General features: G+C 42.1%; 1 protein-coding gene across 5 annotated transcripts in view; it reads right to left on the bottom strand.

The window, feature by feature from the left end:
- The window catches only part of Kif16b (kinesin family member 16B), a 282,143-nt gene that overhangs the window by 218,345 nt on the left and 39,421 nt on the right, over positions 1-24,377 (bottom strand). For all 5 annotated transcript variants that reach the window (XM_028884430.2, XM_037205261.1, XM_028884429.2 and 2 more), the window contains exons 4-11: positions 19,653-19,769; positions 16,989-17,086; positions 16,215-16,324; positions 12,700-12,842; positions 10,957-11,125; positions 10,654-10,785; positions 9,378-9,553; positions 3,148-3,213 (exon numbers count right to left, since the gene is read on the bottom strand). In XM_028884430.2, the coding sequence (XP_028740263.1) occupies positions 3,148-3,213; positions 9,378-9,553; positions 10,654-10,785; positions 10,957-11,125; positions 12,700-12,842; positions 16,215-16,324; positions 16,989-17,086; positions 19,653-19,769 (1,011 nt within the window). The remainder of the gene's footprint in view (positions 1-3,147; positions 3,214-9,377; positions 9,554-10,653; positions 10,786-10,956; positions 11,126-12,699; positions 12,843-16,214; positions 16,325-16,988; positions 17,087-19,652; positions 19,770-24,377) is intronic.

Below are 24,377 nucleotides of genomic sequence, written 5' to 3' on the forward strand. Positions count from 1 at the left end.
TTATAAATCTCATTCTACCTTTGGGTAAAGGAGGAAAAGATGCTTCTTCATTTGACTCTTTCAGACACAGCAAAATTCTATTGATAAAAGCCAGTTTGTTTTCAGTGGACTGTGACTCAGGAAAGGGAAGGGCCTGACAGCTGAGTGCACACAGTTGGTGAGAGCTTCTCAAAGCTAATCAAGTTTTCAGCTAGTTCCAGAAATGCTTTAAGATGATCCTTATGATTAATTCACTAAGAAGCAAAAAGTGATGGCTAAATCAAAAGGCCAGGAAAAAGTGGGATGAAATATGCTGTGTGGAAAAGAAGACAGGTAGAAGTAGAAGAGTGGTCCAGGAAGGGGACAACCAACCTCTCAGGGTTCACCGCTTCGGTCAGCTGATGGCCTCCCAACTCCCTCAGCAGAACAATCTCCCCTAAGCCTCCTGTTCTCCTCACCTGGAGCCCCTATCATGTAAGGCACCTGCTGAACCCCCTCCTAAGGGAAAGGCACACTCCATGTGCCTCGAAGAACAGAAATCTTGACTAAATTAAGTGTGTTGTGACAAGGAAGAGGGGATCTGTAGTGATCCCCAACCCAGAGGAAAATAAACCTACCTGACTTATAGTCAGTGGTCATTCACTTACTGAAGTGATCCCAGATAACCATGGGGTTCCAAGTAAATGTTTCTTCTTTCACTAGCTATTTGCACTGAAGTCTGTCTTCTTTGTGAACAAAGCAAACAGGAGTGAAGAGACACTCCCATCCCTCCTTCCTGCCTCCATGCTTTGATAAGGCTGTGGTGACAGTCAGAAACAACTCATACCCAAGGGCCCTTCAAAGGAGACAGCAGGGAGTCATGTGGCCACTGGAGTGTTTTGTTCTAAAACATCTTTCAGAAGGGGATGTTCTTATATCTTTTCTCCCTTCAGAGGGGGCAAGAGTAGCATATTGAATTTTCTAATTTATACTAACCAATGAGTAGACTTTCACTGGCAGGCAATTTATCTGAGAAGAGCAGATGAACGTGCCTTACACCACTATATGTGTCCTTACTGAAGAAAGGTGAGCCAATCAATAACACAGAGACCCACAACTGGACAATGTGCAGAGTGGAAGATTTTGAGACACTCAGTCTAAATGGAATGTCTGCATCAAATCACCCTCCTCAAGGGTCAGGAACAACTAGAAAAGGAGCTGTTAACATTTTAAGAGCCAGAGGGGATAGAGGGCATCAAGGAAACAGTGTCTTCCAGATAAAACAGGACTAATGCACTTATGAACTGAACTCACAGAGACTGTGGCAGCATGCACAGGGCCTGCACAGGTTCAAGTCAAACAGAGTCCCAGTGCTAGGAGAGGGAAGTACGCATGTGATCCTATCCCTAGCCAAGAAGCTATCTGCAATTGACACCTATTTGTAAAAGAAAATGTAGTATTCTCTGATGGAGTCTCACTGGGTATATTAACCACACTTAAGGGTAGGCCTCATGTCCAGCAGTAGATGGCCAACCCCAAACAAACTCAATGGTACTTTTTTAGACTTTCTATCTCTTATTGCTTTGTTTAGACATTCTTGTCTTGTCATTTGCTTATATTATGGTTTCCTATTTTATTTCTGTGGAGTTTTGTGTGTGTGTTTCCTTGTCTTTTTGTTTGTTTGTTTTGTTTTTTGTCTGTTTGTCTCCTAAAGAGAGAAAGGGATTGGAGTTGGGTGGGTAGGGAAGAACAGAGGATGTGGGAAGAGAAAGCATGACCAGCATATCTTGTATGAAAATATTTTTTCAATAAAAAGTAATAAAAATCCATCCTTTTCAAATATGAGCAAATAACCTGAGCTTTCAAAAGGTTCTAAGTATTCCTTGGATTTATCACTGTGTTTAAATCAAATGATCTCCATTAAAAACATGAACAGAATCTAATCACGACTCCATCTGACAATGTAACTAAAGAGTAAGACAGGTGGCAAGCAACTAGGAAGGTCAGAATAGCTAAGGAAAAACTTGAGAGCATGCTACAGGTGAGACGGGCAGCCACCTCCTTCATGCATGAAAGTGCAGTCTAATGAAGACATCTCCTGCTTTCTGCCAACTTGCTGAGTACTCCTGAAACCTGTACTTGATAAACAACCACACCCAGACATTCCACTACACTTAGGATTTGAAGCAGTGAAATATAAAATTTCATGAGACAAATGGGGATTGAGAAATGGATGTCTTTCCTGACACTATTATCAGCTATTAGCCAACACAATTATCCTAGCAATTATGAACAAGTTCAAAACTACAACTCAACTTGAATCTTCCACAGTGTGATTCTTGAGTTTTCACCATCAGACCATTTGTTTTCCTCTAGGGCTATTTTAATCATTCAGCATCAGAAAAAAAAAAAAAAAAAAAAAAAAATGAACTTCTAAACTGATCTTATTGTCTGTTTCTCTTTTCCCAGAGAGCATTAAAAAAAAAATAATAACATGACAGAACCAAGTCAGCCATGAAGCTTGTTTTTAAAAATGCAAGCCTGATGTCTGCCCTCTGTCACCCGCCCCCTACAGAGCATCCTCAGTAGGGTCCCTCACTGCTATTCCGTCCCTGTCTCTTAATTGGTCTCTGACCCAAAGTGCTGACTATTCCACTGCAAAGTCAAGGGCTCCACAAAGATGAACAGCACTTAGCACTAAGTTATGGGGACCACTGTGGTCACATGAATGTTAACTGGAGCCTCTTGTCACCTGCTTCAGTGGCCCCACCCTCTGACAGGAGGCCTGCCGGTGACCCTAACTGTGGCAAGTCATTAAGTGCCCCTCAAATCCTGTGTACTGACATGTGGATGTGCAATGCATAAAAAGCTAAGAAGTAGTATCATGGACCAGGTGTGGTGGTGCATATCTCTAAACCTAGCAGGATGAGACCAAAACACCACGAGTTCAAGTGCAGCTGACAGCACATAGTGATATTCTGTCTTGAACACAAAAAACAGATCATGGCCACGGGGTTTGGGTTAGAGGTAAGTGTAATGAAGAAACTGTGTCCCAACCAATGGGGAAGCACAAATGCTCCATTCAGTGGTAAAAGCTTGGTGACAGTCTCCAGTTGTAATAAACAAGGACTTAAAAAACAATGCTTAAGTTGAAATTAAAAAACAATAATAATTCAAACCATCACTTACTCTTGCTTCATTCTGGTGAAGTTTTTCCTCCATACTTAAGGCTGTAGGCGAATCTAAGAGAGCAATCTACAATTTAAATCATAAAGACATCAGAGTTAATAAACAGAAGTGACACACATTTCTAGGATTTCCCCAGATTACCAAAACAGTTTCACAAAAAAATATTAAATAATTATAAAAAGTAATTTCTCACCCATCCCCTCAAAGTATTCTTTATCATTAGGTCTCTAACCCATGGAGTACATGTCTTAATACTGAAATCAGGACCTCACGGTTGTAAAACTACATCTGCAATACAATCAGCAAAGGAAAAGCCATGGCAGCAGCACTTCACTCAAGTCAAACACATCTCAATCCCTACAGTTCTCAGAATTCTGTCTAGTGGACAGAAAGAACAAAGTTCAAAAAGTAAAACACCCAAGTCTTGCTTAATAGTTCATCCACATTGAAACATACAAACAAAATTCACTTGTTTTCACTGTTGATGGCATCCAGTATATGGCCCAGCTATGCTGCGATCTATGTTTATTTCTTTATCCATGCTGCAGAAGGGTAAAATCTGAAGTCATAAACACCAAAATCAGGTAAGAACCCAGGACAAGTGGACAGCTCGAGGTTTCAGTTGCATGTCTAATAATTAAGCCTGGGCCTGAGCTGCAGGAGCATAAGTGTCCTATTCAGTCTGCTGTTCTTGCTGCCAGAGATGTCACAGGAATAAACAGAAGGAGTTCAGCAAAGGAAAGCATTCTTTCTCAATTTAATGGAACCATATTTTTATTGTGTTATCATAAGTGAAAATGGGATAAGCCAATTATCTTGATTATTGCTTTTTTAAAAACAATATGAGGAACGTATTATTATATTTAAACAATACAAACCTTTTTATTTTCTTTTTAACGATTTTATTTCCATTGTTTGGTATTCACTGCATGAATATCCTGTAGTTGCTGTTGGTGCTTTCCTGACTGACGTAAATTCAGGTTTTTCTAGTCATTTGCTTTCCCAGCAATGCTACAGTAACTATCCTTATACCAACTGCCTATAGTATACATGACCAGATCAACAGACTAAATTTCCTCAAGGGGAACTCCTTAGGCATCATGCATGTGATTGTTCCTTACAGTACCAGCATGGTTTTCATTTCTATCTCTTTCTTAGGTCTTCTTAGGTTCAGTTAAGCATTCAATCTAGCAGGATGACTGTAAGCCATACTGGGACTCTGTGGTCAACAGAGAACATAGCTGCTCAGTGGGGAAGCACAGGTGTAGAACTCAGAGGCAAGAGCCTAGTGACAGCATCTAGAGCGCTCCTTCAGCTATCCACATGCAGGGTGGCGATTCACATGGGCATGCATACAGCCCACCTTGGTTTTGAAATCCACAGGCCACAGCGGTGGAACTTCCAGAGGCCCACCTTCCAGAGGCCCACCTTCCAGAGGCACACCTTCCAGAGGCCCACCTTCCAGAGGCCCACCTTCCAGAGGCCCACCTTCCAGAGCCACACCTTCCAGAGCCACACCTTCCAGAGCCACACCTTCCAGAGGCCTTCTGGGGGATGTGCCCAGTTATAGCAGTCCCTTGTCTCAGGGGACCCAAAGGTATAGCTTCTCAGCTGCCATTTGAAGTTTATATATTGTCTATCTTAACCTGGATGAAATTCATTAATTAGGAGATTATTTTTATTATTGTAAGTGTTGCCTGGTTATACAGCTGGCATCCCACTTTTATCAGGTTTACAGATACGAAAGTTAAACTAAAGCCTACCATTCTTGCCAAGATGCTATGTAGTCAATGGTATTCATTGTATTGGATATTTTTCACATACTCAGGAAGCAATCTAAAACTATTTTTCTACAACCTGTGCTCACATTATTTCTTCCCTTTCCTGTTGGTCTGTAATGCTTTTATTTGTAGTTGTTCTTTGTAGCAAAGAAAGTAGGGCTAGGCTGCCTGAGCTGCAGCCTCCTTCCTCTTCTGAACTGTGTTGATTACAGCCGACGCCCATGGTGTTCCATGCACCTGCTACATCCCCACTCAATTCTGCCTGCCTGCGCTCTCACAGAATGAGAGCATTCGCTGTGACAAATGTGTGTGGCTCTGTCTCCTTTATTTCCAATTGTTTTGTGTTTTCCTTCAGGGAAGTTGATGTCCTGTCTGATTTTAATTGTGAACTGTACTCTATTCATGACAAAGTAATCTTTTCTAGAGCTAAGTGTATTACTCTTTCTGCATCAGTCTCCTCCTCTGCGAGTTAACTGATAGGACTCTGCCTATTCCTACAAGCATCATCTGCCTAAGCTTTACTCTGTGCTCTTGTCTCATACACACCTCTCCTGAAAGCCTCTACAAAGTTGTTCTACTGTTCACATTCTAACACCAGGCCTGGCTATAACAGTGAGGAGTCCATTATACCTCCATCTTTTTGCCCCATTGTTTTCTTTGCTTCTTAAGTGTAATTGTTCATAGTTTTTATTAATTTACTCTTTCCCAAATACATTTGTGAGAGATTAGGAAGTTGAAATTTTTTTCTATAAAATGAAAAGTGGAAATATTTGTAAATTCAACAAAGCACATGATAAGAGAATTCATCTAGAGGCCAACTTCATTCAAAATGTGCCAAGTGCAAAGTAAAAGCATTCTGCAATACGTATCCATCAAAATAGCCAATGACAATTGGATAACATGGAGTGTGGGCAAAGACTTGCAAAGACTACACTGGTACTGATGTATGTTGATGGGGAAAGGGAAGGGCATAACTACTTTAGAAACTGGTGCCACCTCCTGAAGTTATACATATGATATGTATACCTCTGACCACCAAGTCTTCTTAGGCATAAGCCCCACAGAAATACATCTGTATGTGTACTAAAAGGCCCTTAAAGGTCCACAACAGACATAATAACACCAAATAGGAAGCCCTCAAAAAGCAAATGAAAAATTGACAGACAGATGAACTAGGAAATGTTTGTGTAATGGAACACAAACAGAAATAAGAGTAACTGGGTCCTCACCTATATGCAACAACATGGATGAACCTCATGAACACATTGGATCCAAATAATACATACTACAAGATTCCACATACATAAAGAGCAAAAGCAAGCAGACCCAAAAGCTCTGCCTCATACGGTCAAGAAGGTGTGTACCCCGAGAGGATGGGAGAGTGGGATCTGGCTAGAGCACTAAGAGTGGCTCCTAGGAAACGGTGAAGCTCTAGTCTCAAGATGAGTACAGGGAGATCGGTGACTTCTAAATCCATGCAAATATGTATCCATGATATCCTATTTCAACGTTCCTGTAGTTCTTATATATAATTCTGTAAAAATTCTCTGTATACATTTACATACATCTATACACATATAGTTCTGTATAATAGAAGTAAAAGATATCACAATCTTTCTGTTTTATCAAATTGTATTTTTAAATGTTTGGCAGATGATCTCTGCAATGGCAATATACAAAATTACTAAAAATAAGAACTGATTTTTATTTAGCTTTGCTTAAATAAACAATTCTAAATATGGTAGTTAAATTAACACTCTCAAAGAACTACAGGAACGTTGAAATAGGATATTCCAGAAATAGAGGAATGCTCTCAGAAAGATTTACTCACAATTATTTTAGAGAGAGATTGAAAGGGGGATGGTGTGTGTGTGTGTGTGTGTGTGTGTGTGTGTGTGTGTGTGTCAGGCACCTTCCACCTTAGTTTAAAATCTGTGTCTCATAGGCCAGAATTTCACAATTTCACAATGCAGGTGTGGCTACTGGTCCACAGGCTCCCAGGGATCTGAGTGTCTCTATCCCAGGTCTCGCCATGGCTAAGATGACAGGCATTTACCCCCTCGCCTGGCTCTACAGAAGCAAGTACTCACCACCAGACTCTCTCTCCAGTCCCTTATTCAGAGATTTTTTAATGAGTATTTAAGATCATTTTTTATTAATTATCATAAATTTAATTAGGTAGGATATCCTTTAACATCTCAAAGACTTATAGTTTCAGAATATTCCTTATCTTGAATTAGAGTCCCATGTTCATTATAATGTATATGTTAAATTTACCAAAAACACATTGTAAATAAACTTTGCATCTTCACTTCCAAAACGGTAACAAAATTACTCCTTAGTTATAGAAATGATATTAACTCATGAAAGAAATAAGGGGATAAACAAACACAACAACAGGCACATAATACAACCACATAAGGGCAAACACAAGGCGGGGCTGGGGAGCTGGCTCGGTGGATATGCTGGTAGATTTATGTTAACTTGACACAAGCTAAAGTCATCTGAGAGCAGGGAACCTTAATTAAGAAAATGTTTCCATAAGATGGGGCTATAGGCAAGCCTATAAGGCATTTTCTTAATTAGTGATTGATGGGGGCGCAGCCCAATGTGGGTGATGCCATCCCTGGTCACGTGGTCCTGGGTTCTATAAGAAACCAGGCTGTTACTGAATAAATGAGTCTGCTGTTTGCCTTTCACCTGAAAAATAAAAATTAGAGAGAGAGAGAGAGAGAGAGAGAGAGAGAGGGAGGGAGGAGGGAGGAGGGAGGAGGAGAAGGAAGGAAGGAAGGAAGGAAGGAAGGAAGGAAGGAAGGAAGGAAGGAAGGAAGGAAGGAAGGAAGGAAGGAAGGAAGGAAGGAAGGAAGGAAGGAAGGAAGGAAGAAAGCAAGCAAGCAAGCAGGCTGAGAAAACCATGGAGAGAAAGCCAGGAAGCAGCACTCTTCCCTGGCCTCCCTGTCTGAGTTCCTGTCCTGATTTCCTTCAGTGATAAACAGTGATGGGGAAATATAAGTCAGATAAACCCTTTCCTCCCCAAGTTACCCCAAGACACTGATGACAGTGTCTCATCACAGCAATAATAGCCCTAGCTAAGACAGTGGGAAAAAGCACTTGCTTGATGATGGGAATTCAGGCCTAGGAACTCACATGAGGAAAGGAGAGAACCAAATTCTGAAAACTGTCTTCTGACCCCCATATGGGTACCACAGAACACGCATACCCACTCTCCCTCAACAGTCTCTTGGAAGATCCAGTGAAGGCAGCTGCATGTAGGCTTTTTCAAATGCCTTCCTTCACATATTAATCATTTAAAAGGTGTACTTTAGACAAATAATGTTTCCAAAACACAGATAAAGGATTCCAATAGCAGTGTATAAATAGAAACAAGTACTGTGGTTCCTGATATCACATTCTGCTGACAACTCCCTTTCACACCAGAGGCCTGACATCACAAACAGAAGTGTGTACGCAGATATTTTTAAGTACAATGAAGGAGTCCTGTTTGACTGCAGTCTGCCATCTTGTGGGAAAGGACTATCAGGCAGACTTTAGGACACAGGAAACTGAGATTTCATTTTGACAACATTTCTACTGTTCAAACCATTTACGGGCTATCAAGAGTGGAGTATCATATACTCTTACAGGGAAAGCACTGAGCACTTCCCATTTACAGAAATGAGGTTGTATAATGATAGACTTAAGATGTCCACACATGGCCTAAGAACACAGGATGAAATAAATGTATCATTTTATTTCCTAACAGACAGACTGATTTTCTTTCTGATAACAAGACTGATAACACTATCTCTGATTTTCTTTCAAGGGTGGCCTTTCTTCACAGTAGTACCTGAACCATCTGGAACTTAGCTCACACAGTCCTCACAGAGCATAACCCTGCAGGAACATGCTCAGACTGTGAGAAACAAAAAGACACAGCTTCTCCAGAATTCAAAAGATCCTGAAGTGAGGCCATTCCAATAATCATGCAAGGCCCCAGAGAAGAGCATCAGAGGCACCACTGGGTAAGCCGGGCATGGCTAAAGTGAGACCGAGACTCAGAAAGGTGTTCAAACACATCCCCTCTATTAAAATACACTTAGTGTCATAGAATCCATGGGAAGAATTTTAAATACTATTTTAAGTGTCTAAATTTCATTTTACTACTGGAGATTACACCACTAATCCTATTGCATGCTAAATTTCCATCCATAATTGATAACTATTAGATGGTTAATCATTTAAGGCTTGATGGATAAAATCTTACACCCAGAATGCATATGGAATGCAAAGGCCAACAGGAAGCTGATATAGAGACTCACTAACTCATCTGAAGCTTTACTTAGCACTTATTTACTCAAATCAATACCACAAGATAATTGTCTCATTAAGAGCTAGAAATAGATGCCATTACTCAAAGAAAATTATCTATAAATCTCAGAAAAACTCAACCTGATTCCCTTGAGCGAGCAGGGTTTTCAGCCTGGCTATTTCAGCTCGCAGCTCACGGATGAGTTTGACGTTGGCATCCTCATTAATGGTAGGCTTGTTGATGATGTTTTTGGCTCTATTTGCATAGCGAAGGGTACTTAGGGTTTCTCCATAATTGACATCAGCAGGTGAAATGGCTGTGAAGAATGAATACAAAAAATAATTCATCTAGCACTCCATGTTTCATTTAACACAAAGTTGGTTTGTAATTTAAAAGTCAGATCAACCCCAGGTCACAAGAAAGACTAAATATTCATTGCCACAGTAATGAATATTAAAAAATATCTAAGGTTTATAGGGAAGGGTGTTCACTGTACCAAATTAAAGGTCGTTCTGCTCCTGCCACATCTATAATCAGCCACTTGAACAACTTCAAGATAGGTGAGAGAAACTCTACCCAGGGAAGGGGTTTTCTCAGTTGATCACATGAAATTTCAGGGTGGCACTTCTCTATCGAGCAAGAATTAAAATACTTGGGCATTTCTGATAAAAATCCATCATCTGTAAAAGCCCAGAGCCCAGCAATTTTTCAAAAATCAGTAGGCTACTTAATCCCTTCCTTCCAGAAGCTTTTGGTTACTTCTGCATAGCAGTCCCCTTCCACCTAACTTGAAGACTGGGGTGAATACACATTGTGTTCGCTTGCTGCACCAGTGACTGCAGGGCAAGGGCTGGGAAGAGGGCAGAGGAGAGAGAAGGGGAAAGGAGGAAGAGACAGAGGAAAGAAAGGCTGGGAGGTAACACATCCTGAGTCCCCTTAGCAAATCTCCTGTTCTACATAGTTTTCTCAATCCATATTCTTTCACTTACTTGGTCAACTATAAAAAGAGAGTATACTACTATCCCCATTGTGCTTACCTCCTTTGGTTTTTCCTTTCAATTTGAAATTTGAAATTATGCATCTACTGTTTTAAATGGGAGAAACTTGGGTTGTTTATTTGCTGTCTCTGTAAAGGATTCTCCTACAAGCTGGTGAAGTTCAAAGTGCCTGCCTTGTACTTGAAGCAAAGAGAAGCTGAGCCTGTCTGCCTGTCATTGTAGCCTCCACAATGCTCAAGTCTACAGAACTGCAAATTCCAAACTACCAATGTGTTACAATACATTATTTTCAAGACAGGAAAAAACATTTCTTTAAGATATAAAAGATGCTGCATCCTAATGAGACACTTCCAACTTAAATATTTACACTTAATTCACAGGAAATACTGATGCTCAGGGATATAATTTCAACTCTTACTGGCAATCATGATGGTTTTAGAGTTTCCTCCAAGGCTATCTTTCAACAGCCAAGTCAAAACAGAATCCCTGTAAGGCACAAAAACTTGCTTCTTCTTCACAAGAGGGTTGGCTGCATCCTGAGATAAATCAGCTGCCGGGAAGAAAGAAAGAGGTCATTCCAAAGTCCCTGCTTTGTCTAACTTAGCTCTAAAGACCAGCGCATGCTGCCTGGGTTTGTGAGACAAATATCCAGCAGGCGTGTTCCAAGCTAACACAGTACCCAGGCAAAAAAAGGGCAGGAGGTGACCTCAAGCCTACCTACCTAAGGCAGAAATGACATTTCCCAGAGTCACGAGGGACTTGTTTATATTGCCCCCTTCCTTGAGCCTGACCCCAGTGGCACCGGTGGCATCTGCACGCTCACTTCCAGCAAGATCGACCAGGTGGATCTTGCTCACTGTTTCACATGGCATTTCAGCGTCGAATTTTGCCTGTGGAAAGACATGCACGTAACACTGAAGAGAACAAAGGGCTCTGTGCTTTTCATGACCAAATTCCCATCACTTTCCCCTCCCAGCGGAGATCTCTCAAGGTAGACTTGTGGTGTTCATTTTGTTATTTTACTGGCTATCTTCCTGAATTAAACCTGATGCAACAGAACTCTACCATATGTGACCCTCACACTTTCTGAAGAACCAGCCCATTTGGCAAACAACTGTCACTCTTGACAACAACCCTCAGGATTGGGGAGCAAAACAATATAAAACCAGCACCCAAGGGGAACTGGAAATGAAAACAAAATGACAAGTAATTAGCTTTCTTCTTCTGGAAGCTTCAGCACTGCAGACACAAGGCTCTTCAGAACAAGACAGACAGACAGTTATGTAAGATATCATGATACAGCCAGGCGGTGGTGGCGCATGCCTTTAATCCCAGCACTCGGGAGGCAGAGGCAGGCAGATCTCTGTGAGTTCGAGGCCAGCCTGGTCTACAAAGCAAGTTCCAGGAAAGGCGCAAAGCTACACAGAGAAACCCTGTCTCGAAAAAAAAAAAAAAAAAAAAAAAAAAATCATGATACTGTTTAATTAAGCACACCACATCTTTAAAGATGTGAAATACCAAAATGTAAAATCCCTTGCTCTGAATCCTATCAGAACTTTATATTTCTAAAGGCCCTTAACCTATGTCTTATATTTTAGCCAAGTGCAACAAATAATAATAAAAATTAGATTTTGATGGACATGTAAACCTTTTAGAAACTACAGTCAGCTACTACATACTAGTAAAGCATCCACCAGAAAAAATGAAGAAAAGCCAGTAAGCTGCTGTAATGCAAAGCGAGGCTCTAACTGAAGGTCTAGCAGGACAGGGAGAATGCCCAGGGAGCCCTTGGAGAGTCAACTTATTTCCCTGTCCTCTGATCCTCAAATTAGTGAAGGGATGCCTGGCTGTTTCTGCTGTGTTCACTGTCAATGTGGACAGACAGCTCCAACACTTAACACTTGCTGAAGCCAGGAAGACTTGAAACCGTGTATACCTGTGATCTGGTTTGGTAACAGACTCCTCCCCCTCAGCCACTCCCAGCCGCCTTCAAGACACTGAGTACCACCTGATCATAATGAATTCTTACATTAGTGCCTCTGAGTGCTCACTGTCCTCTAATACTACTCTAATCATAATCAACATCACCGGAGCCCGTGGAGCGATAATGTACTGCACCCGTTTCTCACCTCGGCCTCCAGCTGCTCTGCCTCAAAATCTATTATCTCCCACTGTGCTTATAACAATGAAAACTTTGCTTAATTAGGCACAGAGCAAGTTTTTCTTATGCCTAGAACAAGGTGGAAGCCTGCTAAATATTTCTAAGGATATACATCAGGACTTTTAAATCACTGTGAATGCAGAAAAGCTGAGCACACAGCACATGTTCAACTCTAATTAACAAGGAAGTGACAGTCACCTTTGCTTGCTGCTGCTCCTGGTTCAACAAGGATCAGCGCTCAGCTGGTGCTAATCAGCAAGGCAAGGCCTGAGGCCTGGAGCCTCTGCCCAGTGCTGCCCTTACCTGAGTGAACTTGATAGTGAAGATGGCGTGAGACCTGCTACTGACGTCGTTCATGCCGGTCGCCGCGGTGGTACGGTTGATATTCCCTGCGTCCATAAGTTCTTCCACGTCACTGTAGTTCTGGACTAAATGCTTGGATAAATCTAGAAGGAAAAAGAAAGGGTTGAGGGAATCCTTCTGTTATGTAGTGATGGAAATAAGTAACTTCCCTCTAAGGATCATGCGTGACTACGCATCTGCCAACCTGGTTGGTCATCTGGTATCTACACAGTGGTGGACTGCAATGCAGACCGAGAGCTGGACAAGCTGGTTGGCCTCAATGGGCCTCGGCAACCTAATCTGAGTGTCCATTACACTCCATTACACAGAGTGCCAGAATAAAAGTCAGCTCTTAACAGCAACCTCTTAGAAGCATCATGGCATAAGGAAGAAATATATAAAAGCTCCACTGTAGACGAATTTTTAAGATTCATGTTATACTTCACCCCGAGGAAAAGCCTCATGCATGCCTCACCCCATGCAAAACCTGAAAATATTTTAAAACTAAAAATTTTTTTACTATCTCTCTTTTCTTGAGGGGAAGGTAGTTCATAGGGCACCTCTGCTTTTTCCCTATAGCAAACTCCTTCCTTCCCTTCTGTCAGGTAACCAGTGTTCCCAGTTTCCCCATACACTTCAAGACAATCCATTTAGACTAAGGCAGTTACACACATACCAAGCCATCTTCCCTCCTCCTCCGTGCACATGTAGCATACTAGGCAGGACACACATGAGGCCCTCTGATCAACCCCACACACCAGGATAAAATGAACATTGTTCTGCTTCCTGCTTTTTCCTTAAGTCCATCTAAGAATACTCTGTAACAGGGTGGTCTGGTGTTCATTCTTAAGGATGCACAGAAATGGTTGTACCTCTGAACTACAACCAATTTACCAGCCACTTCTTGAGACTAAAGAGATTGTTTCTATTTTATTTTATTTCCAAATACAAGTATGGGCTGTTAAAATATTTTTCTGCATTGGTCTTTTCAAATGCATGGGAATGTAGCTACAAAATAAATTTGTGGAGGGAGAACTGCTAAATCAAAGGACGTTAGAAATGCCGACATCTGCTGCAAGGCTCTCCTCCACAGAGGGCAGTTTGCTGCAGCAGCAGTAAGGATGTGAAGCACACTTGTCCCCTTCCCTTCCCCAGCACCCTCTCTAGCCACCCAGAGGGTGACAAGCATCACCTGTAAGGGTCTTTCTGCTTTTCTATTGTAAGGAAAGAAGCTGAGCAATGGTTTTTTCCCACTTAAAATTCATCCGTAGTTCGGGGTGGTAGTATATATAGCCCAGTCCCACAGAGCACTTGCCTGGCATGCTCAAAGGAGACCCTGGTTCTGATTCCTAGCACCATTGGGGGAAAAAATTATTCTTCTATGGCTTCTGGGTTTTAAGTCAAATGTTTGAAAAAAAAAAAAAAAAACTTCCTTCCTCTAAGATTCTGGAAATTTAAAAAAAAAAAAACCCACAGTACCTTGTGATCATGTCATTATTTAGTTTTTACATGTAAATTCTTAACTTATTTTTCAAATATTTTGGTATAAAAGTTGAGTGATAACATTTTATTTTTTCTTTTCAGATAATCCATAATCCATACTCAATGTTTGAATAACTGCATTATTTAAAAATTTATAAGGATCATAATTATAGAGGTCAATAGATGCAGATGTTTTTACACTGCTTAATTATTCTGTCTCTTCATATATCAATTTTATGTTTTAACATCTGCTATAACAAAGAAAAAAATGTAAAGGTCCTGTTAGACTGAAAGCAATAGGTATTCCTTAACACTCCCAAAAGACACACACAACACAACATACCCCTTTCTCTAGGGAGATAGAGCAAAAATGTAAATGGGAACTTAAATTACAGGCGTGGTCCTGTTGGCACACTGAAGACCTCAAGGTTAAAAAAAAGGAGCTAAAAGAGGTACAACTTCAAACCTATGTCCAGTTCCATTCCTGACAGCAAGAAAACACACTTCATGGACAATACCATAAGAAAGTGTTTCCATTAGCAATCCCTACACCCTTAGGTTATTCCCCTAGCAGTTACTCAGCTCGCTTAGGGAGAGCAAAATTAGCCTCCTAACAACATGACCTGGAACCCGGTGTAACTAATATTCCTCCTCTCACTGCTGGGATAAGAAACACCTGGCAAGGAGACTTACTGGAGGAGAGGGTTATGGTGGCTCCCAGTTCAAGGGAGACGGTCAGCCACAGTGGGAAGGTACGGCAGCAGAACAAGGAAGCACCTGGTCACCAATCACATCATGTCCATAATCAGGAAGCAGAGAGCCATGAAGGCTTGTATTGAACTTCGTTTAGTCTGGGTCCCCAGAACATGGAATGGTGCTACCCACATTGAGGGTGAAGTTGACCTACCTCAACTAAAGTAATCTAGATAATTCCTCATAAACATGCCAGAGATTTGTTTCCATGGTAATTCAAAAATCCCATGGAGTTGACAAAAAGATTAAATATCACAGCCAGAATGGCAAGGGCCAATTCCCTACACCACATTACATGCAACACCCTCCACAACTCAGTTAGTATTAGGGGTAGGGACACCAGTAATAGACCAAAAATTGAATGAATTTCCACAATCATGGCCCAGAAACCCCAAAGTACTGTAACTTAACACCACAGAGCTGCATCCCAGAATTGCTGGCTAGATTCTTTGACCAAGGCTGACCTTAACTGCATGACACTGGTTTTCATGGCTACTAATCGCATGCCATAGAGTACACAACTGAAAGTTATATGTACAGAGGCTCAAGCTAACCTCCCAGACCTGTACTTAAGCCAGTATGGACTGTACTCCTTCACATGGCATGCATTACATGCCAGGAAACTGCACACACAGAAGCCTACCCAAACCAGAAGAGTACTTTTAAATGGCAACCTCCACAGCTCATCAGTGTGCTTCTCTAGCTATTGCTTAGCTGCTGTGACCTTGTATACTCAGTGAACCACTTTCCCTGTTTTAATCTAAAGGGTGACAGTGTAGAGGTAGGTGCCCAGCCCACCATAGTTACCCTACCATAACACAGACGCCAAGAACCAAGAGGGAACGCCTATGGGAACTCTTCGGATAAACACCGTAAGGTCGGTGAAAGGACCACAGTAAAATGCATCGCCACTGAGACACACAGGTTTGGGGGTGGGAGGGTGGGGCAGGACTTGCTCATCTTGTTGGAAAAGATGAGAAAAACCAATTTCCAGAGAGTTTTTTAAGCCAAGGGAAATTATGGGTTGGCCTCACCAAATACCTAGCAAATACCTCATGAAGTACAGATTCAGAGAACAGGAGACAGAGAGTGGTGGCTCTTGTTACATTTACTGTAATGAAATTCCAAAAGTAAACAACTGTTTAAATTCTTGCCATCACCACAGTTCTGTACTTTGTATTTTTACACCAATCCCAAGGGAAAGCAGGGGAGTGTATGAAGACAAGAAACTTCCTTCTTACCCTCAACGTAAGGTCCTTCTTTGGGATGCTCACGGACTCTTAAATTGAAGGTTTTAGAAGACTTCCGCCTAAGTAGGTCTCTCACACGTTCGTTGTAAATTTCTAAGTAGCTAAAAATTTTAAATAGAATGAATTTTAGAAAAAATGATTTTAAGACATTAATAATAACAAACAACACACATGGCAACCATCTCATCTGCACCTCTGTTGTGTACTTCATAGGATGCATTTCCCTGAATCCTTGTAATGGCCCAAAGGTGGGTACTTTATCATCCCCACTTTATAAATTTGGCAGGAGAGGTCCGATGTGCTTTAAATAGCTTGCCCAGAGTCACAGTCACCAAGAGGATGATTGGCTCTGAGCACTACAGGTCAACACAGTTCTGCTCACGACCACTGGAGAGACTCGGTGACAGAAAGGAAAAGGTGCTCTGTGCACCCAGGCTGATGTGAGGGTGAGACTCACAGGATCCCACAGACATTTCTTAGCCAAAAGAGTGAAACGAATTGCATGAGCTCACAAAAGTCAAGGACTCACTCCATTTGAGATAAAAATAGAATAAATACTAAAGCTTCCATCAAACAATGCTATTTCACACCCAAATTGTACCCAAGTAGTCTCAGTTCTATTCCTAACTAACATTACATTCAGGTCAGGAAGGTGCAGGCTCATTCCTCAGCAACCTGCAGCTTCATCCTTCTCTCAGCAAGACGTCTGTACAAGTCAAGCAGCCTGGGCCCCTCAGAACTTTATGCCTCAGGTTGTGGCCCTACCTGACTTCAGTCCTGAAAGAGGCTTCATCCCATCTGGTGGTTTCATTTATCCGACTGAAGAGTGCTTCACAGATCCGAGGTATTAAACCAGAATCGCTCTGAAATGGAGAAGAAGGGTATTACAACCATCACTCAAACTAGATTCAGGCAGACAGTGAACTTGCATTTGGCTATCATTGACTCTAGAAGCGTGAGTGCCAAGCCCAAACCTCCCACCAAGAGCCCCTGAAGGACTGCTTCTTACTCTGAAATGAAAGGATAATGCCCTCTGATTTCTAAATGCTATGATTAGAATAATATACATTTATCAGATGTTAAACCAGCTAACAATGGCTTGCAAGGACTAGGAGACTTGTTCTCTATCAAAGAATATAGTTTATAAGGTACAATACATCTTAAAAATATCTGGTTAAATGACAAAACAGGGATAATACATACTATGCAGAAAAGAAACACTGACCAAAAAACCTTATAAAGTCCTCCAGATAAGCATCTTAAAATGTAGGTGGCAGAAGCACATTAAACTATGGAAGACAGCCTTCCTTTGGTACAGCAATCCCTGTGAGGTTCCCCTTAAGAAGAACAAATCCACCATATCACTAAGTGATGTGGGTATATAACATAGTTCAGGACACATGAACAAGTCTGTGAGCAACACTCTATGTACTGGCTAGTTTTCTGTCAACTAGACACAAGATAGAGTCATCTGAGAGGAGGGAGCCTCAACTGAGAAAATGCCTCCATAAGATCAGGCTCTAAGCAGACAAGGGCATTTTCTTAATAAGTGATGGGGGTGGGTCCAGTCCATTGTAGATGGGATCACCTCTGGGCTGGTGGTCCTGGATTCTATAAGAAAGGAGACTGAGCAAGCCATGGGGAGCAAGCCAGTGAGCAGCACCCCTCCATGGTCTCTGCATCAGCTCCTGCCTCCAGGTTCCTTCCCTGTTTGAGTTCCTGTCCTGACTTCCTTCAGTGATGAACTATGGATGTGGAAGTATAAGGCAAACACCCATCCCCAACTTGCTTTTAGTCATTCTGTTTCATCATAGCAATAGTAACCCAAACTAAGACACTCTGCATCAGGCAAAATGCTCTCATTAGGGAACCCAGGCCTCAGAGCAGCCATGCATTCTTGGCCAGTCCATTCCTACCTCCACTCAACTCCCCCTCAAAAAACTGAAGAACTATCATTGCCACTACTTTAAGGCATTTTTCCCCTTTGTATCTACCATTCAGTTGGTACAAGCTGTTACCAAGGACAACTGATACTTCCACCACAAGTTGTCTTTCTTACTTTAAAATAAGTAACTAGAATACTGAAGGCATAATTACCTACAAGGGCAGAGAAAAAGCACCTGCCGTTTAGGAGTGCTTTGTAAATGTCTTGTATAAAGTGGCTAGTGGAAAACTGACATGCAAATTTCATTTATAGAGTTGTTTGGTTTGTTTTTTTGTTTTTTTTTTTTCCCAAAAGTTCAGTAGGAAAACAAGAAGAGGAAAATAGTGATTAAAGTGGAATGGGAAATCTGAGGTGTACTATCTCTCTCCCTTGCTCTTCCTGCCTTCTGGCCTCGTAACACAAGCTCAGTACCGTATTTCCCATGTAAACACAAAGTCTGGGTTTGAGAAACTAGGTTCCGGGCACTGGAATGAAGTCCTTAAGAAGATTTGTTCCCCTTCAATACCATGCTTCCATGGACCACCAAACCTTAGCAATGAAGGCATTACCGTGCCTGCTGGCAGGGGCCCCTAAACCACTCAGTGTCTACATCTACAACACACCACAGCTTTGGCCGTACTGAACACAGTTCTTGCTCCCACCTGAAAAAAATTACATACGTATCACTAAGTTTTAAGTACTTCTTCATGGGTTGTTTATGCTTTTTGTTTGTTTTGTGTGTTGTCAGAGACCCAATCGGGGCCTTGAGTATGCTGTGTAGATGTCCCACCACTGAGCTATGAAGCTACATTCCCAGTCTTTTTTTGTTTTTTGATCTCTCTAAGTTCACCAGGATGGTCTGAAGTTTGTGATCATCCTGCATCAGCCTCCCAAGAAGCTGGGATTACAAGTGCACACCATCATATCATGTCCAAATTTATTATATCTACATTGCACTTCTCCACATTCTGGTGCAAATACAAGTGCCTGTTAATTTACATCAATTAATTTCTAAACTGTAGATGCTGTGTTTATGACCATATAAGCTGTAAGGGCGCTGTAATGCCAACTTTTTCATGTATTTGCTGGACTTATATAACACCTTTCCATCAAAAAGTTAGATTTTCCTTTTTGCGCTATTCTTAGGGAAAATGTTCTGAATAATTTTAAGAACAGACTTTGGTAATTTTATTCAAACTGTTATGCTGGCAGAAAAGAAGAATAAATTACTTTCTTGATAAGATTATAAGGCCTTTAAAAGAAGAAGCGAACTGGGACTTGCACCCATTATTCGTGCTTATAACGTAAAACTATTTCTAATTTCAAATCTCTCCAAGGAAATTTAGTTCAGCTTATTACTGAGTTTTATCTTCTTATTACTAAAGGAAGATCAGAACAGGAAAAGTTGGTGCAGACCTAGTAGATAAGAGATAATTCCATCACTCCAGAGAAAGGTAACGAGAAATCTCCTTCCCAGATAGCATATAAACAACTAAACAACGTACAGAATTTCCCATCATAGTGTAGGATTTTCCGGATCCAGTTTGCCCATATGCAAAGACACAAGCATTATAACCTTCAAATGCAGATTTCACGACATCTGTGCCCAGAGTTTTGAAAACCTAAAAGAAAAAAATATATTTACATATATATAAACACAAAGGATGCAAGTACCATGGATTTTAATAAAAGTCCCTGCGGTGTTGACAATATTCTTGAATGTTACTTTCATCTTTAAGGATTACAGCATAAAAATAAATCACTGCCGAGCTGCAACAACAGAATATGTATGCACCCCAGTTTTTAATCAAAAGTAAACTTCCCAAGCAAGCAAAAAGCAACACCATCCTTTTTCCTACTTAAGTTAGCAAATGATTTCTGAAATAAAAATGTAAACAAGGCCAAGTGGCAATTGTGTCTAGAAGCAAAGATTTTAACACGTGATGTTAAAACTCAGAACTGCATAATGGATAAAGCTATTCATCTTATCAGAGCCTCCAGAAATTAATATTCAAAACCTAAAGGTCACAGTAGCCAGAAATTATTGCCTGAATCCTACCAAATCAAAGCCTTCATTTCTCAGGGCCAATGTTCCTCAAGATAAGTCTCTAGGCGACCTGGGGTAGCAGAGTGCTGGGGGCAGGGTGGTGAATGTCTGGGCTCCCTCACAACTGGGTCCCAGTGTATTTTCCTGTTTGGATACTTATTGAAATACTTGTAGACATGGTAGCGAGACCAGAGGGTCACATCCACAACCTGCGTTTCTGTCCCACGCCCCACATACTTGCTGTTTGGGGGTAAAGAGGATGAAGCGCAAATGGTCCAGGAGGACAGCTAACATAGATGAGACAGATTAAAATGTGAAGTCACCCTATTATACCAAGCTAAGAAGGAATGAGTCAAAGCTCTGTTGATGCCTCAATGTCCACTAAGCCCAGCACACCAAGCCCCCTCAAACATCTCTGCTACAAGAAGTAGGAGCATTGATGAGGTGATATATTGTGTACCCTACTAAAGCTTGCCTAAGGATCAGAGGACAGACAAGCCACTAAATTAAACATAGAGGCCAGGCAGTAGTAGCACACACCTTTAATCTTAGCACTCAGGAGGCAGAGATCTGCCTGGATCTCTGTGAGTTCAAGGTCACCCTGGACTACATGAGATTGACTCGGTCTAGGAAAGAAAACAGAGCCAGGCAGTGGTGGCACACACCTTTAATCCCAGCACTTGAGATCTCATGCCTTTGCTTGGGAAGCACACACACCTTTAATCCTAGGATGTAATATGGCAGGGCATATAAGGCATGAGAAGATAGGAACTAAAGGCTTTTTTTTTTTTTGGCTGAGGCCTTTCCAGTAAGGACTTAGAGGCTTTTAGGATCAGCTGAGGAGTTGGCAAGGTGAGGTTTGCTCTGGCTTGCTCTGCCTCTCTGATCTTTCAGCTTTTACCTCAATATCTGGATCAGGGTTTTCTATTAATAAAACTATTTAAGATTTGAACAACACATTGGCAGCTAGAGATGCCAGAGAATGAATGTCATCAGGTTCACAGTCAGAGCTGAGGGAAAACCTGAACAAGTGGGATGACCACAGTACAAGGTGGGGACTCCTATAGTCGTGAGCCCTCTGAGCCAAAATCAGGAGACCCAGAGAGCTATTTCTCCCAAACTACCCTGAGCAGCAGTTCCTAGGATATACTGGCCGTGAGAGAATGAGGAAGGCTCTCCAGAATCCCAATGGCCAGGCCAGCAAGTCCGTCCCGTGAAAAGTGAGCCCAGGAATCAGTACACTGCAAAACTTCTCAAGGGGGTACTGCACCCCTGACCACAGCAAAGTCTGCTGACCACGCAGCTGACATCCACAGTGTAACAAAAATATAGCTAAATGAACTCAGGCTTTCTTCCCTCCATCCTGCTTGCACTTCCATCAGATCCATCAGTAAAACTTTCCTAACTATAATTTCAACTGAAGTTCTTCCACAAATGGGCTACAGCCACTTATTCTCAGTTAAGTGTTACCCATTTCAGCTTTAGACGCTGTTATTTTCTGATCAGTCTAAGGACTTATTCAATGCCCAGCTGTGACAGGAGCTCACGTTTCCGGGGCACTGTCACAGGTTCATGCCGTAATTCAAAGGGGGAAGGGCTCACAAGCCCTCAGATGAGGAAGCTGACAGGGAAGGTCAGTATTCAGGCCCTCGCCAGTGAGTGGCAGAGCTGGGTCTACGCCCTCATTACAGGGCCTTGGCCACATCCACTAAATTCACAAGGCCCTGGTGCTAGCTGAAAGGATGTACCCCCAAACGTTTGTGAAGCAAGAACCCCAGAAAGACTCAAGGATCCAGACCACGAGTTTCGGTCTCTGTAGTGGGTAGCCATTTCAGCTTTGATCTGGAAGTTCTAACCCCCATTGAGCGTGGCCTTAATAATTTCACCAATAGGTCTCCATTCACTAATACATATGAACTGTAAGTAAAAGTTCTTTTTCTCCAATTCTCTCAGATTGAAGCAAAAACAAAAGTCTTCCACAGACATTTCAGAAAACAAGGAAGGGGCATTTCTCACAGTCCAGACTAAGGCAAAATAAATCACAGAAAAGAGTTAAACCAGACTCAAATGTCTCCACAATTTAAATCCTTCCTAGGACAGAGGGCCACACTGACCCAGGCCGCTCTTCACTGGCCCTGGGAGAGCTGACCCCTGCAGTCGGGAGAGATGGCCCCACCTCTCACCACAGGCCAGGGAGAACCTATCTATCCTGCTGGCTCTGCCCCCTTGTCTGAGGTGGATGGCCCCAGTGGCCTGGACTGACCAGCTCAGCTACCACCCAGGCCCACAACCAGGCCTTGGATTGGCCCACCCTAACCTATAACCCATCTAGGACCTCCTGGAGCTTGTGAAGGGACTGGTCCTATGGAACGATAGCCTCAGGGATGGCCACGGGATATCCCAGAGGAGTTTCAGTGTGGATCCAGTGATGATGGTATACCAGAACCAGAGGCCTTGAACCAAACCACTGACACTCTCCATGTTATTACTTTGTTAGCAAGTAGAAGCTCACCTAGGTGGTTTTCTGACAGACTGACGAGCCCCAGCAGGTGCAATGGTAGAAGATAACTAGAACAAGTAGGTCTATAATTGACACCAGATCTAGCTCAGCCTCAGCACCAACCAACCCACCCACCCACGGACAGACAAGGATGCAGAAACAGGGACTGTCCTCCTCTCCTGAGGCTACCCTGTCACACCCCCACCAGACTGATTTGGCATCTGCTACCGTATCAAATGTGAGGAGAGATTCAAGAGACCGATGAGTCCATTAGCACCAAACTCTGACTGAACCCCTCACTAGCCCAGTTACCCCAATCTGCCTTGCTGTGTGTGGAAAAGCTTTAAAGCTCCTTTCAAGGGTGACCGACATCCCAGGGCCTCCCTGGTGAGGAATGGACCACAAGAGGGCGCTGCTGAAACACGCGCTGCCTTCCAGCCTGGCAACTGGGAGATTACTGGTTTTGAGTTTCTCCAGGGTTGAATTAAGAAGTAGGTAGTGTGAGAGAGATCAAAGCCTCCTGTTGAAGTTTTGAAGAACCATTAAGAAAATTAAGACCTTATTTAATGGTCTTTAATTTACAAATCTGTAGGTTTAAATTACTCATTGATTTTTTTTCCTAATTCTAAAATAATTGTTTGGTTTTTAGACTCAAAGGAAACTTTATAGTAGTGGACATGATATAGTTTCTCAATACACTTTTAGGGGTGTGTGGGCAGGCATGGTGGTGCACACTTTTTTTTTTTTTTTTAAGATTTATTTATTTTTTATGTATACAGTGTTCTGTCTGCATGTATGCCTGCAGGCCAGAAGAGGGCACAGATCTCATTACAGATGGTTGTGAGCCACCATGTGGTTGATGGGAATTGAACTCAGGACCTCTGGAAGAACAGTCAGTGCTCTTAACCTCTGAGCCATCTCTCCAGCCCCTCAATACACTTTTAAATTTAACTGATTAAAGCAGAAGAGGAAAGAAAGGTTCAGCTGGCACTGTGCTTGCTTCACGATGGCTCTACTCTCCTCACCTTTCACCAGAAGCCTGAAGAGCTGAGCAGGAAGCTGAAAACCTGAAACCTTCATGAGGGAGTGCTAAAATGAGGGATGAGGCAGATCTCTTACTATTTTACAGATACTGTTTTCCTGCATCTACAATGAGTATTAACATGGCTTAGTAAGAGCAGTGTGTTATAGTTTGGAAATTCCACAGAACAATCCCAGTTACTCTCTGTAGGGGTTCCTGAAGCACCATGAAGAAATGCTGTGCTATCACCTAAAGCAGGGCATTTCCTTGTGGGCAGACAACTTTGCACAATCTAGATCTCCCTTTAAATTCTGGACATTGGCTTTTAACTTACAGAGAGAAGAGCTACATTTGTTTTTACATCCCTCACCTTGATTATTGTACAGCTCAGGAAGTAATCACCTGCTCCCACAAACTAACCATCTGCAAATTAGGTCATCTGGTCAACAAACATTTCCCAGCCAGACCTGTGGTCACACAATGCTCTCCATCCCTCTGTGTACGCCTTTGTCCCCAAAGACTTCAAATTCAAGTAAAAGAAGGACATCCAACAGTTCATTAAATAGGTTAAAAATGAAGGTCCTTTGGAGCAGGACAGGCCCATAGGGTGGAGGAAATTGGCTCAGACCAGTAACCAAAGCATGCACATAACATACCCCTTA

This window comes from Peromyscus leucopus, chromosome 4 (assembly GCF_004664715.2).
Source record: "Peromyscus leucopus breed LL Stock chromosome 4, UCI_PerLeu_2.1, whole genome shotgun sequence".
Lineage (NCBI taxonomy): Eukaryota > Metazoa > Chordata > Mammalia > Rodentia > Cricetidae > Peromyscus > Peromyscus leucopus.